At 37.9% G+C, this 27,883-nt stretch overlaps 1 protein-coding gene across 50 annotated transcripts in view; it reads left to right on the forward strand.

Moving 5' to 3' along the window:
- The window catches only part of PARD3 (par-3 family cell polarity regulator), a 646,585-nt gene that overhangs the window by 111,636 nt on the left and 507,066 nt on the right, over window positions 1-27,883 (forward strand). For 48 of the 50 annotated variants that reach the window (XR_011999915.1, XR_011999914.1, XR_011999912.1 and 45 more), the window contains one exon: window positions 178-279. Coding sequence is in view for 35 of the 50 variants with exons in the window: in XM_072749213.1 (XP_072605314.1) it covers window positions 178-279 (102 nt within the window). In the remaining 15 variants the exon portion in view is untranslated. Of the gene's footprint in view, window positions 1-177; window positions 280-27,883 lie in introns of those variants that run through there. The other 2 variants (XM_072749232.1, XM_072749235.1) reach the window with 1 other exon arrangement.

Consider the following 27,883-nt stretch of genomic DNA (forward strand, 5'->3'; position numbering starts at 1 on the left):
TGTGCATGAGTCCCTCATAAAAGAAAAGGAAAATTGACTTAACAGTAGGGATACAGAACTACCTGGATTTTTAGCAATATTGTCAATTCCTTTTTATGGGCAGGAAATTATTACAGGTTAAGTTGTTGCATTTCCTTTTGGTGATGCTAGCTTGCTGTATTCTGTTCTTCTCTACAGGATCCAAACTACTGGATACAGGTGCACCGACTTGAACATGGAGATGGAGGAATACTAGACCTTGATGACACCCTCTGTGATGTAGCAGATGATAAAGACAGAGTGAGTTTAAGTCCAGGGAAGCCGTTCAGGATGCATTTAGTGAAGACTGGGGGCTGGCGGCGGGGGTGGGGGGAAGGAGGGGAGGAAGGGGGTGGCGCATGTACATGGGAGTCCTTCCTTTTCTGATTAGACATTTGCTTTAAAGAACATTTGGGCCACCCACTTTGGTATGTTTGTTTTATAACTAATATTGTGAGTCTTCACTATCCTGAACTTTGGGGTATAATGCTTTTCTTGACACCTGCGCTTTATTAAGTTTACTATGTTTTAGAATTTTAAAGTTGCAATTTTTTGAATGGAAATCTCTTTTAAAGGTTCGCCTGACATTTTTATCTTAACCAAACCTGCCATCTTTCTTCACAACTGAGGTCTGTTTCCGTGTGTGGGGATGCAAAATCTCTGAGTTCTGATCTAAGTCCTGGCCCATCCCTGCAGCTGGCCTGTGCGGTTTGCCGCCTGCCCACTCTGGAGCAGGTGCTCTCCAGGTGTCCTCTGGTGTGAGCTCTGCTTTCAGAGGGCTGTACTTTCCATAGTGTTGCTCTTAGTGGCTTTTTTACTGCAGTGCCACCTTCAGTGTCGTCTATGGTTTTGGCATCACAAACGTGGCCACCCACAGGCACATTCATCTGTGTCCACCCTTTCGTCTGTGCTCTTAGAGGGAATGAGGGAGGGGGAGGAGAGGATGTGTGATGCTCAATATTTTAAGACTTTGTGACATGATATTTGGCTCTGCATGTAGAAGTCACCAAATTATTACGAGGTGATGGGGCTTGAGCAGGCTTTGGCCATACGCTTGTTTGTGTTCAGGTTGTGATGAAGTTACCAAAGGGCTGCCAGCTGCACACACAGCGTATCGTCATGTGTGTAACGGCACAGGATAGGTTAAACCAGTGAGGTGATATAATGGAGTTGGAAGATGGTAACGTTGTCTCATACTTACTGTGGTTCTTCATGGGGAGTGCTCTCTCTCCCTCCCTATCTCTCCCTTCCTCCCTGTGCCCACCTTCCTTCTCCCCGTCCTCCTCCTCCCCTTCTCTCTGTCTCTCCCACCCCCCCACCCCCCATACTGCCCCTTTGCTTCATTTCCCCTCCGTTCCTGTACTTAGCTGGTTGCTGGCTGAACACAGTTGTCCCATCTTCTCTCCTTCTGCTTTCCTGACAGCATAGCACCTGGTTCAGATTTGGCAGCTGTCCTCTATGTGTTCTTGAACTCTTAAGGAGAATGAAAAATTTCAGGTACCAAATAGTGTGTCAATTCAGGGATATTTGATTCAGTAGCACCTGCCATTGTAGGGTATGTCCCATAGTTGATGTTATTGTTTAGGTCTTTGGGGTAATTTGTTACTCAGCAACTGAAATAATACTCTTCTTTCAACATAACTATTGGGTTACACACAACAATGGAAGAAGCGACGACAGATTATGATCTTCTAAAATAGTTGCTGTTAAAATCAGAGGATACTTAAACTTTTATTTTACATTTTATAGATTTGAGAGAAGAGAAGAGAGAATGAGGTGGGGCAGGGCAGAGAGAGGAGGAGAGAGAAAATCTCAAGCAGACTCCCTGCTGAGTGTGGAGCCCCACTTGGGGCTCGATCCTAGGACCCTGAGATCACAATCTGAGCTGAAATCGAGAGTCAGACACTTAACTAACTGTGCCACTGACACACCCCTGAAGAATAATGTTTTGAATATTAATAAATGAAGTATTTAGAGAGTTTTACATCATGCAGATTAAATTCAATTTCCAAATAGAAAAAAAAATGCTAGAGAATACATGTACCATAGACTGAAAGATCATTGTTTTATTTGCTCAGAGATATTATTTACTTTTTGTATTTATGTTTATAAATATTTAAATATTTAAATATATATGTGATTAAATTTTTGAATGAGCTTCTTAAAGGACCCATTTTAAGTTGTAACTATAAAAAAATATAATTAATAATCTAGAATCTTAGTACTGACATTCATGATATTGTCAGATGCCTTTATTCAGACTGAAGGTTTGCATGTAGTCAGTTGTATGGCTCCTTTCCACAGCTTTGAAATTTGACTCTGATTTAATCACCCTGGAGTGTTTTCAGCTATTTTTGGCAGCTACTCTGAGTAAGGATTTTGACACCTGTTTTGCTTTTAGGTTAAAAAAGGCATTAGAGTTTTCTTAAATAATAAAATTTCTCTCAAGAGTATCCTGTTTAATGAAAATCCCCCGATCATGTTTAAAATGCAGAAACCTAGCCTAGGGAAATAGAGTCTCTGTTAGCTAGGCCTGGGCATCTGTATTTTATAAACCTTCCATGTGGTATTTGGGGCTGTCAAAGCTTTGAAACTGTGGTTTCATGGTCCTGCCATCAGTCTCTCTAATGGGGAAATTTCTTTCAAAGGTGAAAATTATTATTTAAAAAAATATTTTCTTTATTTATTCATGAGAGACTCAGAGAGAAAGAAAGGCAGAAACACAGGCAGAGGGAGAATCAGGCTCCCTGCAGGGAGCCCCCATGTGGGACTTGATCATGAATTCCAGGATCATGCCCTGAGCCACCGAAGGCAAAGGAAGGCAGACGCTCAACCGCTGACCCACTCAGGCGACCCCAAAGGTGTTAACTATATACCTAGTCACTGAATTTGTGGAATTATGATAAGTTATTTTTTATAGAGCGATATTAGGATTAAGAGGCAATCATTTAAAGGATAGCAAAAGAAAATTAAGGTTCCTAATTACTACCTAAGTTTGCTCGTTATCCTTTAATTATTAGAGTTTAATGCACAGTGCGGAGGAAGTTTTCTTTTAGTACTTATACAATTCCAGTGACCAGGACTTATTCATGTTTATTCAAAATGGTATTAGCATGGGTTGTCTTGGGTACTTGGAGTAGGTTTGATTTTCTAAGACACAGAATATTCTAGATCTATTTTGAGCATATAAATTTGCCTTGTTTTATTTGTCTGTTCTCCACATTGCTGCTTTCCAGTCAAAGGAAACAGAGAATCAGAGTGTGCATGCTGTCATGGGGTTTTATTTAGTCTTAGTATCTGATTCTCAGTTTTCTCAGTTGACGTTTTTCCAAATGATGAAAAACTGAAATGGTTTCCATGTTATCTGTAGCACCTATTAGAACAGCTGTAATATGTTTGTCTGTATGAGCTTTCCCAAGTGCCAGGCTATTTCTTGTCTGAATTTTTTTCTAGGTTGGTCTTAGTTATGATTTTTTATTTTAGTGAACCTTCCCTCAGTTCTTTTCAAATAGGTCTAGGTCATTCCGGTCATTCCTCCATGTCCTACAGTGAAATTTGGAATTTCCAAATAGATCACAGAATAAAAATGTTTTGTACTCACTTCCCTCTGCATGCCAGACACCTGAGACTGATTGATTGTAATTCTGTTAATACAGAGTTCAGGCAGACTGACCAGAAACATAAAAGTTGGGGAGAAGCTCACTTTCGTGTGTGTGACCAGCAAAAAGAGAGTCTTTTCCACTGTCCACTGCCACTGTCTTCCTTTTCATACCTTTGGTGCCGAAGGTGACTTACGATGTGGTAGCAAGCATTTCCTTTGTCATACTTGGGTGTAATTTTGTTTTGATCAAGAATGATAGCATGTATGTGCTGTTTTGGTGATGACCTTGGGAGGTATCTTCTGTTCCTTGCTCTTTGTGGAGGAAGTGTTGAATGGACTAGTAATTTAAACTCTTTCTGAGAGTTTGTATGAGCTTGAAGAGTGGATGTTGGATGCCAGGCACCACAGAGGATCGTGGTGCTTGTTGGGAAGAACCCAGGATTTTCTGGGGGACAGTCTGGCCGGTGTACTCAGTATAAAGCATGTTGAGAAAGGAGAAGCTTTAAAAATGTATTGGAATCATGGGCAAGCAGTAATTTCTGTGTGTTGAATAAAGTACTGAGGCATATAACACATTTTCATCATTCTCTGCATTGATAGCTACTAACTTACAAACTGATGTAGTTTTATACAAGCCTTGTATGTTTATAATATTACTGCCCAGCAGATGCCAAAATGTGTTGTAATAAATCATGCTTTTAAAATGCATACATGGCACAACTTTCAGGTAAGGGACATGGTTTAATTTTAAAAGTTCATCATTTTCTACTTTTGTTACCTATGTGTGAATTGTTATTATTTTACTTGTTTTTGGCATCAAGTCATAAAAAAAAAAATCTGTTCAGTGAGGTGATGGTAGGAGCATCCTGCTTCTCTGTGGAAAACACAGAGTACACATCTGCTTTAACAGGGGCGTTCTGTGTTCTGTGCCCTAGCTATTGATCACGTGCAGAGAAGCACTCTGCTTTTATTTATGCTGAAGACAGCCACAGTCTGCAGTTTTTAGATGAGAGTGAAGAACATATTTTTGGGTCTGGATAAGACCCAAATAAGCATTATTAAAATAATAAGTATTGTTAAATTTTTTATTTATTTTTTTTATTTATGATAGTCACAGAGAGAGAGAGAGAGAGAGGCAGAGACACAGGCGGAGGGAGAAGCAGGCTCCATGCACCGGGAGCCTGATGTGGGATTCGATCCCGGGTCTCCAGGATCGCGCCCTGGGCCAAAGGCAGGCGCCAAACCGCTGCGCCACCCAGGGATCCCAATAAGTATTGTTAAAATGAATTTATTTGGTGATATTGGAATGATTTTTAAAAACATTAAAAAGCCCTGCTCCGTGAGGAAATGGCTTGTTTAAACTACAATGAGAGCTCACAGCTCATAATTGAAACAAGTTTAATTTTAATTTCTTTAGAGACTCTATTCTTCTCCTTAACACATTGCCAAGCATGTACCTGATAAGAGGAAGTTTTGAGATTTAAATTCCTTTGTTGTCAAGACTAAAACACTAACTTCCAGCAAGAGGTTATTTTTAGAACCTCCTTGTCTTAGAGGTAGGAGTGGGCTGAGAAGTTCCTAGGAGAATTTCCTTTTCATACTTTTTTTTTTTTTTTTTTACCTCTAGTTAATTTCTTGTTGAAGACTTGGCCCATGAATACATTCCTTTAGTTATCACTAAACGTGAGAGAATTTTTGCAAACTAGGATTTCTTCATAATAATAATGATACAATTTTAAAAGGCAGCAATAAAATAATTTCCTTTGAGGGATAATAAAACTTTTAGTCTTATTTTTAGTTAATTGAACCAATTTACCAAGCACCTATTACATGTCAGGTGTTATGCTCAGTGCTTTTATACAGTGTCAAACAAATGTAGACACAGTTCCTCCTTTCTAGGGCCTCATGGTGTATTGTGAGAGTCAGAATTAAACAGTCACAGAAGTTAAATGTAGAATTACCAACAAATAATGGTCTGAAGAAAAGGAATCATGCCATGAAAGGTGGTACAAAGTGTCCTAAGTCAGGGTGAAGCAACACTTGCCTAAATAATATGATCTAGCTGAATCCGAAGGACAGCGGAGTGAAAATTCAGACTATTAGGTGATTAGATTTACATTTGAGAAGTGTCTCCCTGGCTGTGGTGTGAGGATGAAGGGATAGGAGGCAGAGTGGGTGCAGGGATCCAAGCTAGCAGAGTTTGCCACCAGAGCTGTGAGACTGAAGGAGGTTGGACCAGGTGCAGATGGTAGGGAGTAAGTAGATCTGTGAGTGATTTACTGGGCAGGTCTGCTGATGGGGCTATTTACTAAGGCTGGGAGTGCTGCAGGGTGGCCAGATTTGGGACAGGGTGGAGCTTAGGGATTCACACTTGATTTGGTGACTTTGGGTACCTTGGAGGTGCTAGATGTTTGGAATTGAAGTGCAGATAAATTCATGAATCAGATATAAATTTGTTAATAATCAGGTTAAATCAGGCAGCCCAGGTGGCTCAGCGGTTTAGTGCCACCTTCGACCCAGGGTGTGATCCTGGAGACGGGGATTGAGTTCCACATTGGGCTCCCTGCATGGAGCTTGCTTCTCCCTCTGCCTATGTCTCTGTCTCTCTTTCTCTCTCTCATGAATAAATAAATAAAATCTTAAAAAAAAAAAATCAGGTTAAATCAACATATGAAATCCAGTCTAATTTTAATAGAAATAATTGTGTGCATCAGAAAAGGTTTGAAGGAACACACCAAAAAGTGTCCATAGTTAGCATTGAGAGTGGAATATGTGATTAACTGGGGATTTTTTTATTTTCTATTTTTTAAATTTCTCCATAGTTCTATGTCATCCTAATTCCAGAATAAAGAAAGCATCAGACAGTTCTAAATATAACTGAGAATAGAATCATCTTTTTAAACTTTAATGTGAATTTTTTTTTAAAACTTTAATGTGAATTGGCATAGGGAAGGACTGATTTAAAGAGTCTGATGACTTGGAATTGTAATGATTTGTATAAATAGACTTTATTAACTAGATAATTTGATTAATTTCCTCCTAAATGGATTTATTTTAGTTAGGCTCGAAAGAAGAAAATATTTAAATTAAATGCTGAATAGAGCACCAAATATCTAATTAATTAATTCAGAGAGATTATTTCCCAACATTTAGATATTTCATGGGTACTGGTTTTCCCACAGCTCATCGATTTGTGGGTGGATGGGTTGGGGAGTGCAGGTGTAGCAGATGTGGGGATGGTGAAGAGTGCTTGTGGAAGGTAATAGTGAGGGAAGTGTCTTGGCCTCCTACACATGGCCCGCTGTTTGTAAAGGCTCCTTATAAGCATTTGGAGTTTTGAAATTGGGAACAGCCTGCATAATAGTGTAGTGGCAGGTCACCAGCTTTCCTAGGCTTGGCCTGTCTAGGACCACCTGGAGTCAGGGAAACAGAGGAGGGGACAGGTCTCTCACTCTTTCAGTTATCATATTAGTTGTAGACCATGGCTTGGTTCCTTGGTTTGCTGCACCTTGTTTTTTTATGTTGCTTCATCACAGATGGGCATCTTGTTTAGTGGGATAAGACACCACATGGCCTGTGTTTGAATCCCAGCTCCATGATTATTTTATGAGCTTCAGCAGATTAATCTCTCTAAGCACAGTTTTCCCATCTCTAAATGGAGGATAATACACCTACTTTGTAAGGTAGTGTTAAATTTAAGTTTAAACCTGGGAATTTGTGTTAAGATTTCAGTACTCTTTAGAAAAATAACACCCCATTAGATGGTAATTGCCAGTATCATTGTTGGTCACATCGTTACCACCACCATCATTGAATTACGTTAACACTCAAGTTCTTTTAATACTTGTTTTTAATGATTTAAAAACAAACAAGGTTATCTTGGGTAATTTTTAGTAGAAAAATTTCTATAAGTACTTTCATTTGTGGGTTTTCTTCTTTTACATTTCTATCAACTTGAAAAGAGCTTGGTAATAGGTACTCAGTTATAGTTGTTGGAAAAAAATACATTATTTTCTGAATCCTTTGAATTTGACGGTTTCCAGTGTACTATCATTATGCATATTCTTCTGCACAGAAAAAAATGAAGATTCTAGTTTCAATTTTTACTGTTTGGGAGCTAAGAAGGACTGTGTTATTAAAAAAAAAAAGCACAAATAGACTTGACATCAAAAGCAAAAGGCAACAAAACAAGTGGGAATACATCAAATAGAAAAGCTTTTGCTCATCATGGGAAATCATCAAAAAAATGAAAAGGCAACCTATGGATTGGAGAAATTGTTTGCAAAACATATAGCTGATAAGGGGTTAATATCTAAAAAATATGAAGAACTCCAACCATTCAATAGTAGAAAATCAAAAAATCCAATTAAAAACATGGGCAGAAGAACTGAATAAACATTTTCCCAAAGAAGTCATAAATGGCCATAGTTACATGAAGAAGAGGTCCTCAACATCACTAATCATCAAGGAAATGTCAGTTAAAAGCACAGTAAGATATCACCTCATACCTGGTAGAATGGCTAGAGAGAGAGATAACAAGTGTTGGTGAAGATATGAAGAAAAGGGAACACTTGTGCACTCTGGTGGAACTGGCATTGCCACTATGGAAAACTGTACTGGGGTCCCTCAAAAAATTAAAACTAGAACTACCATATTATCCAGCACCCTACTTCTGGGTATATATCTGAAGAATATCAAATCTTTATTTCAAGGAGATATTTGCACTCCCATGTTCATTGCAGTATTGTTCACAATAGCCAAGGTATGGAAGCAACCTAAGTGTCCATCAACAGATGAATGGATAAAGATCTCACGAGTGTGTGTGTGTGTGTGTGTGTGTGTGTATATGTGTGTGTTATGGAATATTATTCATCCATAAAAGGGGCATCTTTTTTTTTTTTTTTTTTAAAAAAGGGCATCTTGTCATTTATGATAACGTGGATGGGTCTCTTTGAGGGTATTATGTTAAAAAAGTTAGAGAAAAACAAATACTGTGTGATCTCACTTACATAGAAGAATCTAAAAAAGCCGAACTCATAGAAACAGAGCCTAGAATTGTGGTTACCAGGCCTGGGAGCTAGGAGCAAAGGGGTGATGTTGGTCAAAGGATACACATTTATGATGAATAAATTCTGGGGATCTACTATACAGCGTAGTGATTTTAGTTAATAATGCTGTATTAAATTCTCACCACAAAGAAGAAATGATAATTATGTGGTATGATACAGATATTAGCTAATGCTAAGATTTTAATAATTTTGCAATATTTAGGTATAGCAAAACATATTGTACATTAAACTTATAAATGTTATATGTCAGTTACGGGATCCCTGGGTGGCGCAGCAGTTTAGCGCCTGCCTTTGACCCAGGGTGCGATCCTGGAGACTCGGGATCGAATCCCACGTTGGGCTGCCGGTGCATGGAGCCTGCTTCTCCCTCTGCCTGTGTCTCTGCCTCTCTCTCTCTGTGTGTGTGACTATCATAAATAAATAAAAATTAAAAAAAAAATTAAAAAAATGTTATATGTCAGTTACGTCTCACTACAGCTTAGGGGCAGGGGGTGGAGAGGCAGATCTTGTCTTGTTTTCAGTTTTAAAATACTAGCCGGCCAACAATGACAATTCTCTAGAAAAATAGCACATTGCAAAACAAGCACTCCAGAAAAAATGCCATCAAAAGCTGCAAAATAATAATCTACATCTTTAAAAATATTTAGCTTAAGTTTTCCTTTCATATTTTGAGTGAAATATGTAAAATCCAACTTTTCTTGTATGTAATAAACCATTATCACACAATGGGAAACAAAAAGGAAGATTGAGAGCTGTTGGTTTCTTCTTCATTACAATTTTTAAAATGAGTTCAGAGAAAGAATTATATGTGATAAAGGAGATCATTTATTCATTTATACAAGTATTCGTAACGATAGAAATCATGTAGAAAGTACCAGATATTTTTTTCTCCTGGATTGTATGTTGGAAGATGAGAAAACTTGGAGGGCTTGTACCCTTTGATCTTCATACATAGTTCCAGAATAAATCAACAAAAAACTTTTGGAACATCAAGCTAAAAAACTGCATATATGTGATAAGAGTCTAACATCCAAAATAAATGAAGAATTACAACTCAATAGCAAAAGAACAACCTCCCCCAACAACAAGAACAACAAGACAGAACAAAAACAGATTAAAAAATGGGCAGAATATCTAAATATACATTTTCCAAGAAAGACAATAGGTATGTGAAAAGATACTCAGTCTTATTAATCATACAATACAAATCAAAACCACAATAAGATGTCACTTCACACTTGTTAGATTGGCATTTATAAAAAAAGATAAGTAACAGGGTTGGTGCGGGTGTGGAGAAAAGGGAACCCCTGTGTACTCTCCATAGGAATGTAAGTTGTGGACTATGGAAAACATATGGAAGTTCCTAATAGAATTAAAAATAGAACTACTGTATGATCCAACCATTTTACTTCTGAGTATTTATCTGAAGAAAACAAAAACACCAATTCAAAAACATGTATGTGGCATGTTTATTGCAGCATTATTTGCAGTAGCCAAGACAACCTCAGTGTCCACTGATGGATGAATGTTAAAGAAATTGTGGTGTGTTTATACAGTGGAATGTTATCCAGCCCTAAGGGTCATGAAATCTTGCCATTTGTGCCAACACAGATGGACCTCAAATGCATTATGCTAAGTTAGAAAAAGACAAATAGCATATGCTCTCTCTTTATATGTGGAATCTGAAAAAGAAAGCAACCACTCTTTACCCCCAGCTAGATACAGAGAACAGATTGGTGGTTACCAGGAAGGCAGTGAGAAATGGGTCAATTTTTGTTTTTAGTTAAATTGAATAAATAAAATTTAAAAATAGAATTCAACCTCAGTATAATTCACACTGTAGCAGGATATCATTACACCTTAGTATCAATGCTGTAAGATAGATAGGGTAGTGTCCTGATTTTAAAAAAGTAGGTGAGCCAAATATGTTTCCTCAGCTTATGTATTTCTTTCACTTCTTTTTCCCTGGCCCCAAATAACAAACATTTTAGTTGTTGGCTGAGGTTGGAGAAAGAAGTTAGTTTGGCTAGTAAAATATGTGGATTGTAACTATATTTAATTATGTTAGATTGCTATGTCTTCTTCTATGACTATTAAAATGTCAAGAGCTTAGTGTCATGTATAATTGTACCACAATTCATGTTTATTGATGCTCCTTGTTCATGTATCAAACTAACATCATAGCATTTGTTTGAGCGAAAGTTAAAATCTTACAGTTACTTATTCACTCATTTTATCTTTCCAGCATGTATTCAACAAATACCTTTTAGTCCTTAAGATATTTGAGAAACAGCAGGAGGTGCTGAAGATATATGGGGGAGGGGGTCTCTGATCTCACAGAGCTCTTCTTGCCAAGAGGAAAAGTAGACCCTGGAATTAAGTCTGGAGTGTGATACAGAATAGGTGAGGTAGGGTTGATACTTTAACTTGTTTTGGGAAAGACATCTCTCAGGAGGAGACAGGTGGGCTGGATTTCAGTTGAGGAGAGCAGCTGGGGGCAGAGGACTCTAGGCAAAGGGAGCAGCATGGACAACAACCTGAGTTGAAAAAAGGTCGAGGGATTTTATAGATCCAGAGGAAAGTAGTGCTGCTTGGGTGCAGTAAGCAACTGGGAGGGGGAAACAGGTGGGGTTAGGGAGAAAGGCAGGGTCTTAGAGACTATGTGAAGAAATTTGAGACTTGATACTAAATGTAACAAAGAGCCTTTGAACTGTCAAAGTGTTGAGTGATATATTTAGATATCTTTTTATTTTTTAAATTATAATATTATTTTAGAGAATGCAGGTGAAGGGGCAGAGGGAGAGGAAGACATTTATTTTTAGAAGATTGCTTTGGGATGAATGCGTTGTAGTTGGGCTTTAAAGGGGAGAAGGACCATTGAGGAGGCTGCCATCCAGGGAAGAGATGATGGTGGCTGAGCCTCAAGTAGAATTGGGAAAATATGAATGGAGTTGAGATGTGTTGGGGGTTAGATTTCTAGGATCTCAGGCTGGGAGGAATGAGGGCAGTGAAAGTATTAAGGGTGACTTCTAGAGTTTTAACTGGAGGAAATGGCGTAGGGGATATGGAGGTTCCATTTACTGTGGGACATTCATTTAAGTAGAAGATTTATGAATGGAATAAGGATACAGGGTCAAGGGCAGTCAAGTCTCCTTCCTGTTGGGACATTTAACTGATTTTGCAACACCTTTGAGACTTCCAAGCAGAGATGTCAAGTAGGTGATTGGACATAGAAGTCTGGAGCTCAAGGGAAAGATCAGAGTTGGAGATAAGAATTTGGAAATCACCACTGTATAGAATAAATGGTACTAAGGTAGCATTTACATGTGGCAAAAATTTGCGGTAATTCTAACCTCATAATCTTTATTGACTTCTTCTTTGCTCCACACCCTTGACTTAATACTTGCCTTGATTGTGATGGAAAATACTAGTAAATTTTAATTAGGAGATGAATATAAAATGTGGAGAAGGAACTCAAGTTCTCCTTATTCAACACAGTTGAATGAAAACAAGATAAAATTTACATTTTGAGAAAACAGCGTAGTTTAAAAGGCTGTAAAGAGACAGTGCAGGGAGATTGCTCCTCAGGCCAAGATAGTGGTAATATAATTTCCAAAATAAGTACAGAAAATCACACTCTGAAAGCCACTACAAATTTGTGAATTTTATAACCAACTGTTTAATGTTGGAAGGCATTCCCTTGACTGCCACCTCAGAAGAACTTAATATAATAAAAGCACACAGTATAAAAGTAGAAAGTCACCTGGAATGAGGGGAATATAGACTCTGTATCCTGTGTTTCAGAATTTGAACATTCTTGCACTGGAATATCAACAGCACTGCAACATGTAACTCTTTGTTAAATATACTTGCCTTAAAATTTTTGTATTTGCATGATTTATCAGTGAGATATTCTGGTATAGGCTAGTGTTTGGTTTTGTAGTTTCTTTAATAATTAGTATGTATGTGTTTTTAAAAATACATGTTTCTTATTAAAAAATAGAAAACTCTTAGGATTATAGCCAAATTAAAAGTATGACCTTGAAAGTACTGGTTCTCAGCCCTTGGGCTAGGCTTGTGGGTATCCTAAAAGCATTGAGTTTTGTGGGGCTCTAGTATTAATAGTAATGAGTATTTAATTGCAGATATTCATAGTGTTCAGTACTCACTGGAAACCTAGTTCTCTGTTTTCTTGTGTATTTTATTTTCATCATTTCTCCTCACACTCAGCCTTCGTTCAGTTAGACTTGAGATAAAGGGAATGAAAGATGCTCTTGTTGCCTTTCGAAGGGACATAGAAACACATTTCCTCTCCTTTCTGGGACACAGGAGAGGTATTGCAGACAACTAATTCATTTTTCCTGTGAATATTTTGTCCTATATTTTTCAGAGTAAAAGGTGTATGTTTGAAAAAAAAAAAGGTGGATATTTGAGACTTGATCACTCCATTTCTTATTCACTGAAAGAAGAGAATGTTCAAGCAGATTGACAAATAGGCATGCTAAAAGGGCTCCTGTTTGAAGTAGGAGCTGTGATTTGATCCTGTCCTACTGTCGGTTTTAGACTGAGTTAAGAAGACTCCTTTGAACCTGGTGTGTTCACTCACACTCTGCTGACTTCAAGATATGTTGCTACACCCTGTTTTACTCCTGACAAACTAACCCTGGCCTGTTTAGCTGGTGAAGGTTATTTTCCTTTGGTGTGGTGGAGCCTGCCCCTGACCTCCCTGGTGAGCCAGGAATCAGTGCTGCCCTATGCAAAGTTTGTGCTTCCATGGGCGGTCACGTATGTTGAGTGGATTCTGTCCTATACTGCCCACCTAAATTCAACTTATTACCCTTTCTAGAGGACTGAGCAAAACACAGGTTAGATATCTGGGTTTTTGTGGCTGTTTGTTTGGGGGATCATTTTATTGTGTAGTTAGTTTTGGAATCTAAGTCATGTGGATTTTGCCTTTCTAATGGATTGAGATGGCAGACAAATTGAAGAGGAAACTCACAAGGAGGTACTACACTTTCTCTGGTACCTCTCTGAAGGATTCCATTAGAGCGCTGAGGTTTTCAAGGTCTTCGAACCCCAGAAGAGAGACTTCAGAAATCAGCAAGAGGCAGGTTGGTAGAGAAATGTCTGATCCCTTTACATTTTCTTTGGAGTTGAAGGTCACATTCCTTGTGTTTATTTCTTAATATTCTTTTGAATAAGTTCCTTGGTTTCTTTGAACATTGTTTTATAGCTACAAAATGATATTGACGTTTTATGTGTCCTCACTCCATTTGGGGTTATTGTTTGTGTGCATGTTTATTGATTCATGGTTCAAATCACTTATTGTGTGTTAAAATATAACACTGTACTGTTATCAGAAAAATCTGACTAATATGAAATCTACTAAAACATTGTTTTCGGAGGATCCTGTTACCCAACTACTCACTGTAAGGATTTCTTGACTTTTATGCATAAACAAAATATTAGAATAAAAGCAAATTAATGTTTATACAAATTCATAGGGATATTGTTCCAGAAGACTGTTTGGAATGAAGCTTATTTTTCCTAAAAAATACTCTGAGGCCACTGAATGGAAATATAAATGATAGGAACAGATTCTGGCTGTGTGCTTTCTTGATGTTTGTTTCTTGGTGTTTGCTGTTTATGCAAACAACAAGACGGAACGTCTTGTTTAGGCTGAATATAGTTTAGGCTGTCCAAATAATGCATAATATGTCTTTTAAAAGTACTGTGTTAGGGGATCCCTGGGTGGCGCAGCGGTTTAGCGCCTGCCTTTGGCCCAGGGCGCGATCCTGGAGACCTGGGATCGAATCCCACGTCGGGCTCCCGGTGCATGGAGCCTGCTTCTCCCTCTGCCTATGTCTCTGCCCCCCCCCCCCCATAAGTAAAAAAAAAAAAAGTACTGTATTAGAAATGAAAAGATTCCTTTTTTAAAAAAAGTCCTTATTTTATAAGGAGGTATATTTTAATTATCAAAACAATAATTGGTAAAAATTAAATATAATCATACACCACACATAAAATGTAATTTTTTTCCCCTTTATAATTTATTGTTGGACTAGTGCCATGGGTTGTGTGCCCCCCAGTGGTCTTTTGGTAGAATGGTTCTTTTTGAGCTCCATTAGATGATATCCATGTCCCTACTGGTTTGAATAATTGTGTTTTCAAATTGCGGTCACATCCTTCAGAACTAATTCCATCTTATTGCTTAAATTCAGCCCAATATTTATCTGGAAAGCTTATGATTGATTGTGTTTTAGAATATCTCTCAGTGGTCCTTAGAAGTGGACACTGGAAATTATTTTGTATCATCCATTATGTGGTCCTCAAATGTCTGCTAAATCTTGAGTAGTTTTAGTTTATCTTTTCTCTTGCTTTTCCTTTTTATTATGGAGAATATTGATATATCAGAAGCAAATCAAATCCTGAGACATTCTAAATCTCTTATCTTTCCTCCAGTAGAAATCACAACCATAATAGATGTATTTTGGTTAAGAATAAGAATTCTGAACAATCCTGAATCATTTCAGTGTGACTTTGTTTATGTTCAGATCAATATGGTTTGAGTTAAGGTCACAGAGCAAAACTTTTTTTTTTTTTTGAGGGTATTATCTTTATTGTGGTAATCATTTTGCAATACAGACAGTCTCTTATGATTTTTACCATTGACTTTATGAAGGTATGAAAGCAATACACATTCGGTGGAAACCATATTTCAAATTTTGAATTCAGTTTTTCCCCAGGTTAGTGATATGTGTATAATACTCTATAATCATACTGGGTAGTGACAGCATGCCCCAGGTGCCATCAGCCGTGTGATCATGAGGGTAAACAGACAGTACACTTAACAATCATTCTGTACAAATATAGCCATTCTGCTTTTCACTTTTAGTACAGTGTTCAGTAAATTACATGAGATAGTCCACACTCTATTATAAAATATGCTTTATGTTAGATAATTGCGCCAAACTGTAGGCTCATAGGAAGTGTTCTGAGCACATTTTATACAGCCTAGGCTAAGCAACAATATTGAGTAAGTTAGGCATATTAAATACATTTTTGACTTATAATATTTTCAACTTTGGGTGGTTTTTTTTTTTAATTTTTATTTATTTATGATAGTCACACAGAGAGAGAGAGAGAGAGGCAGAGACACAGGCAGAGGGAGAAGCAGGCTCCATGCACCGGGAGCCCGACGTGGGATTCGATCCCGGGTCTCCAGGATCGCGCCCTGGGCCAAAGGCAGGCGCCAAACTGCTGTGCCACCCAGGGATCCCACTTTGGGTGGATTTATTTGGACATAACTCCATCATAAGTTGAGAAAAATCTGTATATATGTGTATCAAACCATCATGTTGTATATCTTAAAACTTAACAGAATGCTATGTAGTAATTATATCTGAATGAAGCTGGAAGAATATATTCTTCAGAAGTAAAAAATGGTATGAGGGACAGATGTAGTCAATAAACTGTTTTAAATTCATGAATATGTATAGAATAACTATTGATTTATATTTTTAATATGCTGATAATCAGTATTAAGCAGTTTGCTTTTGTTTTTCTCTAGTGTGTACAGATTTATTTTTCAAAATAGTTTTTTTTATTTTTTTCATTTATTTTTATTGAAGTTCGATTTGCCAATACACAGTATCACACCCAGTGCTCATCCCATCAAGTGCCCTCGTCAGTGCCCGTCACCCATTCACCCCATCCCTCTGCCCTTCCACTACCCCTTCCACTACCCCTTCCACTACCCTTTGTTCGTTCCCCAGAGTTCCGAGTCTCTCATGGTTTGTCTCCCTGTTTTTAAGAAACGAAACCTTGGTGTAGAGTATACAGAAGTTAATGCCAGAAAGGAATGAGGAAATGAAGGGTACTGATTCAGTTGGCAGAATCCTTTCTCTTCCCTTTTGAAGAAGCATCGAATTTAAAACTCTGCTTGAACTCAGGGGTGGGGTCTGTGTGTTGGCATTTGATACTTGAGAATTTAAATATGAGTGCCTTGTATTGTCATTAAGGATTCCGTGGCATTGTTTATAGAAGTAGGGTGTAGTTCTCTGCCAAAATTCAACTTGTTTAATTAAATTCTGCTGAGCTTTTCTAACTTCCTGCCCTAATCTACTTCTAATTGCTTGTAGTTCCAGTGGTAGTAATATTGGTCATGGTATTCCGCTCTTGTACATGTGCTTTTAAATTATTAAGTTCTAAGCTGTCTGGTAAAATGTATTACTTTTTCATCTTATAGATGAGATGTAGTCTTTTGGAAGGTGCATGGGGACATCGGCAGTGTAGTTGAAGAGCTCAATTAGACCTCCTGCACAGAGTTTCTGGGTCAATTTGTGGATGACAGTATGTAACACTAATGAAAAGAAAAACATGTTTCTCCCTTCTCTAGCAAGATACATCCCCTCTTCAGAGTATCATTTCTTTGCTAGCTGTTAGCGTGTGACATTTAAGCAGCCATATAACTTCAGTTTCATGCATCACTTTGCTTGAGCAAATATTTCTATGGAAAATATAAGCTTCAAAATCATTGTTTTATATATTTGTGGGGTTGGGAGGTTATAGTTAAGAACAAGAGTATAATGATACCTCTGAGTTGTTCAGAGAATTGAGATCATGTATTAAATGGAAAAAGAAAGCTAAGGGGAGCTGAAGTGTCATATAGTGGACAGTTGGCTGGGTTCACAAGGCAAGGGATTGAATTTCAAGCATGTATGATGGAAAAATCTGCCTCACCAAAAACCATCCTGGTTTTTTAAGTAAATGGTTGAAATCCATGCATCAGAATGTATATATGACCCAGTGTATGTATATGGATTAGTCATTTATTTCAGTACCAGTGCCGTGGTTATTTACCTGTGGATCTGTATATGATATGAGATGCTTCTGTGATCTTGATTATATAGGAAATTACAGTCTAGACATAGGGAGTCAATGGAATGATGCATTCTGATAAAGTTGCTTAATGGTTGAAAAATGAACTCAAAGTTAGGTGATTTTTAAGTGATTATAATATAGGTTGTTTTTTTCTTCTGAGAGTGACTTAGATTGACTTAGATTGCTAAATGGAGAGTAGGATGTGTGTGTGTGTGGACAACTTGGAAGAGTGTTTCTTGTTTGTTTGTTTTCCTTCTTACCAGAATAGTTTCGTAATCATAGCAGAAAAGACAGTTTTGGCTACTACTGTCACCTAGATGTAAAGGAGAAATGTATTTGATTGAGGTATAGTTGACGCACAGTGTTACATTAGTTTCAGGTGTACAACATAGTGATTCAACAACTCTGTTCCTTATGCTGTGTTCACCCCAGTGTAGCTACCATCTGTCACTGAACAACACCATTGCCAAGTCATTGACCACATCCCCTGTGCAGCACCTTTCATTCCTGTGACTTACTCTATAAATGGAAGCCTGTATCTGCCACTCCCCTTCACCCATTTTGCCTATCCTCTCACCCCTCTGGAGGGACATGTGTTCTCGATAAGTTTTGGGATATAGCTGTGTAGATATTAAAATATTATCGAATTTGATCTGTTATTACTCTTATGTTACAAAAGTTGTATATTCTTGCTTTTTTTTCACCTTAGTTAATGTGAAGTTCCCAAGCTTAAATACAATTCATATTTCCAAGAGTAGCTTATAATTTTTAAAATATTAACTTTAGCTTTACCAATGTAATTAGATGCGTATCATAGGACTCCAAATAAAAGCTTAAGAAAATATAACCTTAAGTATTTGCTACCCTCAGATTATCCTAGGGCAGATAAATTTCTTTCCAGAACATACTATCCCAGTTTGAGAGATTTCTGACTTGCATGGAAGCAGCAGGCTCTTCTTAGTTATTTTTAGGGATATGTTGTGTTGGCCATTTAGGTGTTAATTGTAGTCCATAATTCTCCATTAACATTTCTTTATTAAGAAGGTTTGTTCTGAACTGGCCAAGTTTAAAGTAGGCTGCAATAATCGTGGATTTAAAAAGAGATCAATTCAGAGCATCTAAGACCTATATCTAATGGGGAAGTAAAGTGAGTGTAGGTTAAGTGCTTATAGGTGGTAAATTCCCTGAGATGGAATTTATTACCCTAAAGGCATTTTTAAAAAAGACTGTTGAATATAGTTTTCTAGAGAGAACAAAGTGAGGCCAAGGTTTGTAGCTTTATGCTTTCTCTACATCCCTTACTTCACATTGCAACCTCACCACATCGTAGTATAACGAAGACAGGCATTGGCTACCACATTTCAGAAGGACCATTGTGAAGCATTTCTCATTTTGAATAAAAAACTTAGATAGTTGGAGGATCAGTGTATATTTTTTTTGAAAGGCAACAGTTCTCCCACAGGGGTCATAGTAAAGCAGAGTGGCTAAGGTGCAGTTGATCAGTGAGGCATATAATGTATATGATGACATAGTACAGTGATTGTGCATGCCACGTGGGAATGTGTAGCTGCTTGGTGAGAGTGGATGCTCAGCTGGTGGTAAATTTTTTGTTTACCATTTTGGGTTGTGAACTAAGTGCACTGTATTTTATGTTGATTTCTGCTTTAAAAATCTTCAGTTTTGTTCTTGATCACAAGGGTGGGTGAGAAAGATAAAAACATTTGTGTAAATAATACTGTAAGTGGTGAAAGGGAGAATTAACATTTGGAATAAAAGCCATAGAAATCTAAACCTAGGATTTTTTTTCAGCGATATGTCAATTTTAGAGTTGTATCTTTAAAACCATAAAATGTGTTTTTGAGATTTATGACCTACTTCTCTTTCCCCTTAGGAATGCTACTTCTGGATTCATATTTGCAGTTATAGCTTGTATAGCTAATACTGATCTTTGTAATGGTTGGAAGAAATGACCTTAATTGACCTTAGCGCTTAAAGAATCCGTTCTCTTTGATTTATAAATACATATAATAATATTTTGGCAAGCATTTTACCCTTTTCAATTTCTAGTAACCCTAGTGTTTAAATGTATGATGTTAATGTTCATTTGGAGTTTGAAATACAATATTGTACGTTAGTTATACTTAAATTTAAAAAAGGTGAAAAAAAGAATCTCTTTGCCCCTCTAACACAAAGCATGACTTTATTAATAACAGTCATTCTCTGGTTATCTGACTTCAGATAGCTTTTCAGTATAATCTTTTGGTAGGATACATAAGTAGCTTTGTCATGTAGTATATATTTTAATTCTTAATGGTAGAATTTTATATTCATCATAGGATTGAAAGCCAAATTTTTAATAAACAACTTTGGAAAATGTTTTGTCCTATATTTTGAAGACCTTCTGAGGAGTTCAGTCACCTTAGATAAAAACCCCACATTTTTATGCTGATGCATCCAATATTCAAATCATCAAAATATGGGAAAACAGGTCTCTTTTGGGCAAAGAAGATTTTTCTCCTTCTCTTGACTTCCATGAAGATTAAATATTTGTTATTACATTTAAGTATGACTTCACACAGAAGGCTTTACAAAGACTGTTCCCTTCTACCTGTATTTGAAGACACTTATATTGTGTTACTCACAATAATGAAATCCTGTAAAGCTAGGTTTAGAGGAAGAGAATTTTCTTCCCTCTCCCCTCAGCTCTTCTAGGACTTTGAAGTTACTCAAATGGATGTGAGCTGTGAAAGATACTTTGCAGTTCACATCTTTCATGGGAATGTAATAGGAGCATGGTGGCAGTGAAGCAGTGCCCTATGCTGAGCAGGTTGTATTAGGTACAGAGCACCAACAAAATCCCACTACAGACGTACTGTAGTGGGATGGGAGGACTTCTGTGTAGGAGGGTATTTTTATGTTGGTAGAAACTGAACTTTCTTGATATGGCCAAGAAGTTAGCCTGAGATGCAGTTATCAAGGCACTGTCTGAAAGCCCTGTTTGCATTTGCAGTTGTAGTCAAGGATGTAAATACTTGTTGCTCAGCTGTTTTATTGCTTTTGATCTATGAACAAGTAGCAATTATTCTTTAGCACATCTTTCCACCTTAATCACCTCAGGCTGCCTGGGGAAAATCTGTATCTATCACCAGAGTGCCCAGGATATTAAAGGATGAAGGAGAAGATGTGGCAGTGTCAGCGTGCTGCATCTCCTTCCTTCCTTGGTTTTCAGAGAATCTGTGCTACTCACTCCCTTTTATGTGACCTTAGAACATTAAAACAGCAAATACTTTTTTCCCTTTAGGCCCCACAAATGAGAACAGAGTTTATTATGATGTATGACTTTTAACAAAATCATCACAGTATAATTAGTATTTCCTTTGGAGTTTGGGTGACTATCACCTGCAGTAGCTGACATTGCCATTCTGCTTCACTTGTCAAGACCAAGCCCACTGGGGCTGAGGATTGGGCTGTCAGTCTTTGGGTTTGTCCAGTTGGCATGGACTGGAAAGATGGGCACTCTAGATTGGTCCCATGCTACCCAAGTATGAGTCCTTTCAGGCTTCAGAATCATTTACTGCAAATGTATCTCAAATAGGACTAGGTATAAAAATCATCTTAAATCATGTGTTTTTCAGTGCCAAAGAGGGTCAAATAAAATTCTCTCTTTTTTGCATGATGTTCTCATGGCTTGTGATGAGTAAGATGACAAGGTAGCTTTAAATTCTTGCACTGCTTTTGAAGTGGTCTTTTCACCCCCAGGCTCTGAGGTGCTTTGGCTGTTGATAAATGTGTTTTCTGAAACTCTCTGGAATGACACTTGGAGCTCAGTCACTCTTAGAAATGGAATTCTTGTTTCTGACCTATTAGCATTACTTTAACAGGAAGATGGCTTCTGCCAGCTTGGTTTGCCCTTGATAGTGTGTTTATTTTAATATTTAAATTTTATTCTTAGATTCCCAAGCTAGTTTCTCAATCTGTGTCAATAATGATGTTAAGGACTAGCTATTTATAATTAAGTGTAGAATGTTTGTCAAAGAGCTGAAATAGATTGGTTGCTGTTGAGGCTGGAGAGTCTCGTATCCAAAATCAAAGTCTGGGTTCAAATTTTGTCCAGACAAGGCCTGGTTGAGAACTTTCATTTTTTTTTGCTTCTAGAACCATCAGTCTCATCCTACAGGTGCGTGGCTGAAGGTTGAGGGAACTGGGAGGAGGTTCAGAAGCAGAAGTATAAGGGAGGCACCCTCCAGTGGACGGTAGGGGAACAGGATAAACCTGTTAGTGGGTTCAGTCTTGTTGACTTGTTCCTATAATGCCCCCTAGAATCTCATAGCAATACTCAATTAATGTTTGCGCTTTGACAAAGAGCACAGAAAACAGGAGATCCTTAGGTACTTTGTATTGTATTGGGAATCCATAGTGATCGAAGTAAGTAGCAGTTTCTTGCTACTTGATTAGCCACATAATTAGTATATATTGCATGAATATTTATACATGAGGGTTTAAAAATCATTAATGCCTCAGTAATGTACCTTTTATACTTTAGTTTTTTTTTCTTGAAGGTTGGCTTTTATTTAGAGATAAAGAAATTGTGTGGTTCATGAGAATTTCTTTTTTAGTGTGATTATGCTCTAGTTTATTTGAATTACTCTGCTTATTTTGATAAATACATTCTAGAAATCATTATTAATAACTTTCACAGATTATATTAGGTACAGGGAACTTTTCTAGGCTTTCTTTCTATGGAAAGTTTTCTTTTTACTAAGAAGAAATCTTTTTTTTCTGGTAACTGTGCTTGCTACTTACTCAGGATGCCTTCTTGAATGGTGCTCATTTTCTCTTTTGGACATTCTTTGTCTATATATGACTACACATCATACACATAAACACTTGTATAATCATGAAGCACTTCCATACTATCTGCAAATTCTGTGTAGACCAGAGTAGACCAGAGTATGCTTAAGAACTCAGAAGTGGATGAGAAAAAGATGTTCAATGTTTTGCACAGAAAGACTTGCTTCGGACATACCTCTTCATGGTCTTGTTGGGACTGACAGACTGTAACAACCACAATTTGGCTAAGAAAAAAGTTTTGATTGCATTTGCTATGGATATAGACATTGACATAACTATATTGAGAGAATTCTTTTTGGAAAAATGGAAAGTGAAAAGTGTTGTGGGTAACTAGAGAAATGACACAAGTTCTTTAAAATGTTTCACACATGTGGAACTTCTCAGGCACGGGTGGCTCAGCAGTAGTAAGCTGACACCCTGTGTCCAGTGTGCCTGTTTGTTGGATTGCTCTTTGCCCGTACTCAGATGTTTGGAAATAGGAGGAGCATTTTGAAAAAGTGGAAAACTGAGTACAGAGAAAAGGAGGGCCAGCAGCTCCTTCCCGCTGCTCTGAGACGTCAACAGAGCTGTCTGAGCACAGACAGAGTAACAGCCTCACCCCTGTCACATGTATCTCTAGGGGAGTGTGGGGAGTGGTGCTCTGACAGCCAGGAGCCTACACATTTTAGGCGCTGCCATGTGCCTGCCTGGGAAAGAGCAGCATCTGACTGGCCCCCAGGGGTCTCCGGACCTTGTAAGCCCAACTTGGAGGATGCAGGTGTGCCTCTTTCTTTGTACTGCTCCACATTCCGGCACCTCAAACAGCACCTCAAACAGCGCTACTCGCCCAAAATGCTCCACCCTACCCCCTGAAAATTTGAGCCCCTTGTGTGCGGTAGCTCCTTTCAGGGTCCAGAAAGCCCCTCCCTTCCCTTGATGGAGGGATTGAGCTATTGGTCCACGCTGTGATAACTCATCTGTGATGCTTTCATTCTCAGTCACCGCATCCCAAAGAATGCCCGGGCATCACGATCTAGGCCCAGTTTTGACTAGATGAAGAAATAGATCATGTCCATTGCTTTTTCTTTCCCCTTTATTCTGTGCAAAGATTGCGCTTTAATAACTTATTTCCTGTTTCTAACCTCCAGGGGAAATAGGTTACCCCTCATTTCACTACCATGTTTTCTACTGCTTCAGACCACTGGAGTGGTGGATAAGCCAACTCATTTTCCTCCCATCTCATGCAGTTTGGGGAAAAAATAGGAATCTCAAATCAAGCCTTTCAATAAAAAAGTTGACATTTGCACTGTCTGTATGTCCCAAGTTGCCTTATTTGTATTTGTTTTAGGATATTTGAAAGTAGATTTCATCATAAACTGTTCCTTTATTAGTTATAGATGATTTAGCTTTGCCAGCTTATTGGGTACATGAAATGCGTCTTTTTGTCTCTTGTTTCTTAGAGTAGTTATAGCTGAAATTAAGAAGTAGGTTTTTTTACTTGAGACTCCCTGTATCTTGAAGGGAGGTGGTACATAAAAAGATGAAAACGTCTTTGTTATACACAATCCTATTATTTCTACCAGTTCAGTTAGTTATAATCACAGCCCTTCCTGCTACATGTTAAAAGGTGACTTTTGGCAGGTAATTTAATGTGTGAAAGAGTATCTATTGTCAATTCCATTTTAGAAGTTACATTTATTTAAATTGCTGGTTCATTAGATTAGCAGATTAGGTTCTTTTATGCCAACATCAAATAAGAGGATGCAGTAACAACAGAAAATGGTTAAAAATAGTATAATAGGACATAATGTGTCTCTGTCATGTTTTAAAATAGTTTTTTTCTAGTCTGGGAATATCCGAGTATAGTTTCTGTTGAGTGACTTAGCTCTCTGCATTCTTGCTGAACAAGAATTGCTGTCATGCTTGGTACTGATTGGATCTGGTGTTGGCAGTTTCAGCCAAGGTATGCTTTATGGTTGCTGAACCTGTACTTTATAATCCTAAGATCTCTGTCCATGTGTTCATTGCTGTGTATTTGGGTCAGTGAGGGAGTGATAAATACACTTTGTTATCACATGCATCTCCATCATGCCCAGTTTAGCTATGTGTTTCAGCGGCTGTGCAGTTAGGGCTGCTGTGTATGGGCTGGCCTGTGCAGCTATGTGGAACCTGCCCATAAATCACTATGCAACGTGGCTCACTTATTTACATCTGTGTAAGCCCCTTGAAAATATTTCATGTTTAAAATGTACTTTAAGTTTTAAAATTGTCCATGTTTAGAGAAAAGTCATGTAGGCATTTATATAAATGTTATGTATGGTTGGACCAAACTTTTGTCCTCTGCTTAAACCTTAATTAAAATCAGGGACTTTTAGAAATTAGTTTTAAATTTGAAATTAAACTGAAAAGTGTTTTTATAATTATAAAAAAATTTAAATACTGGAAGGAACCTTAGAGATAAGTTTTATCTGGCCCCCCCTCTTTTAATGGAAAGAACATAGGCCCAGGTGGCTTATGTTGCTTGTTGGAGGCAGAGCCTTCTATGGGGCACAGGTCTCCTGGCTCCTCACTCTTTAAGATCTATCTGCTTTTTAGGATCAGATTCCATAGGGTGTAGACCAAGCCAGTGCTTATATGTGCTCTTGTATTGCAGTAATATTTACTATTAAATGGATTTTGTGGATAAATTCTAACCGATAATGTTGTAGAAATTAAATACTTTGAAATTAATGTCATATATGATGTTAGTGTTTATTCTGTGCCAGGTACAATTATAAGTACTTCATGCATTTTAACAAACTGGATGATAACCACTCTACAAACAGGTTCTGGAATTTTCTCCATCCTGTGAACCAGGACATCGAGGCACCAGGATAATATGCAGGCATTAAGGTGTTACATCTCCTGAAGCTCTGCTCTGCACTATACCTTCTTTCTTGTCACTTGCGCCCTGTCCGTGGGCACTGGAAGGGAAGGACGGGGAGGTGGCACTTGTTTTTATCTTGTTTGTATGCTGTTCCTGTCAGCATTGCCCAGTGCTGGCCAGTATGTGGCAGTTGATTCAGGTTTTCAGCTTTTTTCCCTGGCAGCCCACACACGAGCTTCATCAGGCCCCTGGGAGGTACTGACAGGAGCCTGGGCATTCCTGGCTCAGAGCACTCCCAGCATGAGCTCTCTTCAACCCCTCCTCCGAGCGTCCAGGGGACCAGCACAGCCTGCCCAAACCCCTCTTCAGAGCACGGTGCCCCCGCTCCGTGGCATCCCTCTGCTCCTCCCAGTCCCCGTATCCCAACCCCTGGATGCGGCAGGCTCACTCCCGAGGTAGCTGCTTGGGACCCCTCGTCCAGGCTTGCAGGTCCTGACCCCAGGCTCCTCCTTTGGATCTCTAGCTTCAAGGGCAGAGGCGCTTCCAGGGGTTCACTCCATGCTTTATGTTACGGTCTCTGTTAGGATTTCTGTTTGCCTCACTGGATACTGACTGTACTTTTGGTGTATACTAAATGATATTTGGGATTAAGAAAATTAGATAATAAAATAATTTTTATAAGTTTATTCTAAGTAATACTCTACTTTTAACTAGTATCTAGTTATTAATTAGTATTAGTACATAGCTTTGGATATTTACTAAAGGGTATAAAACCTAAACAATCTTTTTAAAAAAATGAAATGATGCCACTTTGTTTATTGAGCTCCAGAATTGCTAAATGAAGCTGAAAGTAGGAGCTAGCCATGATATGTTAGTGAAATTGTGTGGTGTTTGAGAAAGGTGTTGATCTCATTAGAATAATGATATCAATTGATTTTAATGAGGTGTAAGTGGCTTATTTGTTACTTCTCTCTGGACAAAAGTTCTGTTACTAAATGAATTTCAAACTACCACAAACCTTTTTGTCTTAGTGACTACATTTATCTCCCTGTCTTCTTCCCTAAAAGTGCACACTGTCTTGCTTTGGGATTTCTTGGTGCTATCGCCAAGGATCTAAAAGTCCTGGTCACTATTTGCAAAAGTAGAGTGTCAAAGTTTGCCTCAAAACATAATTCCTTACAGAGTGAAATGTAGAGATGTGGCAGCTTGGCTATTCTCCCCCTTGGGCACCGTTTTAAATGCTTAATACAAGGCGGTTTCCTCACAACATGTTTACATCTAGCTTGTATGCGTGCCTTAGCTTGGCACTTTTGCAATTTTTATGTAGCATCTGTTCCCAAATCTAAGAGCTCTAACAAGGCCTTAATACAGATAGCAGTCAGGACAACAGAGAGCTACTCCCATTGGAGTCTGACGTCTCCTGGGGTCTTGAGTTATTATTCATAATGTAAATTCTCTCTCAGTTCCCAGCATGTACATAAGTAATGGCAAAGAGTATCCAAGGAAGTTCAGCAGCCACAAGTAGGTCACCATTACCAGATGTTTAATTATTGTCACTAGGAAGCATTTGGAAATACCTGGTGAGCTTTCTAAAAGCATAACAATAAGCAAATCCCTTTGGATTTTGAAGGATTGGTTCTTTTGTATTGAATGATGATTAAAGTGATTACAGGCACAGCGCAGTGCCTTCTCTGGAACATCTTTATCAAAAAGAGGTAATAATTATGCTACACTCAATATGAAATGCACGTCATCTCCCTTTTCATTTGTTTCCTGATTTTCTTCAACTATGCCAAGTTTTAATTAATGTGCTTCAATAGTATGAAAACTTGAGCATCTATAATTACATCTTTAGTAGCAATATTTAAATCTTTACTGACAATATATTTATCATAGAATAGTTCCCAGAATTAAGGTCCGTTATCTGGAACCTCAAGAAAATATTGGAAAGAGATATCTTCCAGATGGTTTTTTAAAAAAAACATTTTGGAGGTTAAAAATAAAATGCAAAAAAACCAAAACCAAAAACAAAAAAACCATCTACCCCAAAATATTTCTTATGGCATATGAGGAAGTGGTGGTAAATAAGTCTGACAAAGGAAGGGAATTTCATTTTTAAAATTTTTATTTATTTATTTATTTATTTAGGAAGGGAATTTTAAAGAAAATACTCGTTTTTTTTCCTTCAAGCTCAAATGTGTATGTCATGAAAATTTTTGACATTTTACTACTGTGTGGGAGAGCTATTTTATTTATTTCTTATTTTTATTTTTTAAATATTTTATTTATTTATTTATTCATTCATTCATTCATTCATTCATTCATTCATTCATTCACGAGAGACACAGAGAGAGAGGGAGAGACACTGGCAGAGGGAGAAGTAGGCTCCCTGCAGGGAGCTCGACATGGAAATCCATTCTGGGGCCTCCAGGACCACACCCTGGATTGAAGGCGGCACTGAGCCACCCAGCCTGCCCGGGAGAGCTATTTTAAAGCCATCGTTTCAAATGTTTGTTTTTGAGCTCACATTGAAGATTACATGAAAAAATTCTTTTGGTATTTGAATTCAGTTCTGAGAACATAGGGAATCTTTGGATCTCTTACTCTTTACTCCTT

This window comes from Vulpes vulpes, chromosome 2, assembly GCF_048418805.1.
Source record: "Vulpes vulpes isolate BD-2025 chromosome 2, VulVul3, whole genome shotgun sequence".
Taxonomy (NCBI): Eukaryota; Metazoa; Chordata; class Mammalia; order Carnivora; family Canidae; genus Vulpes; species Vulpes vulpes.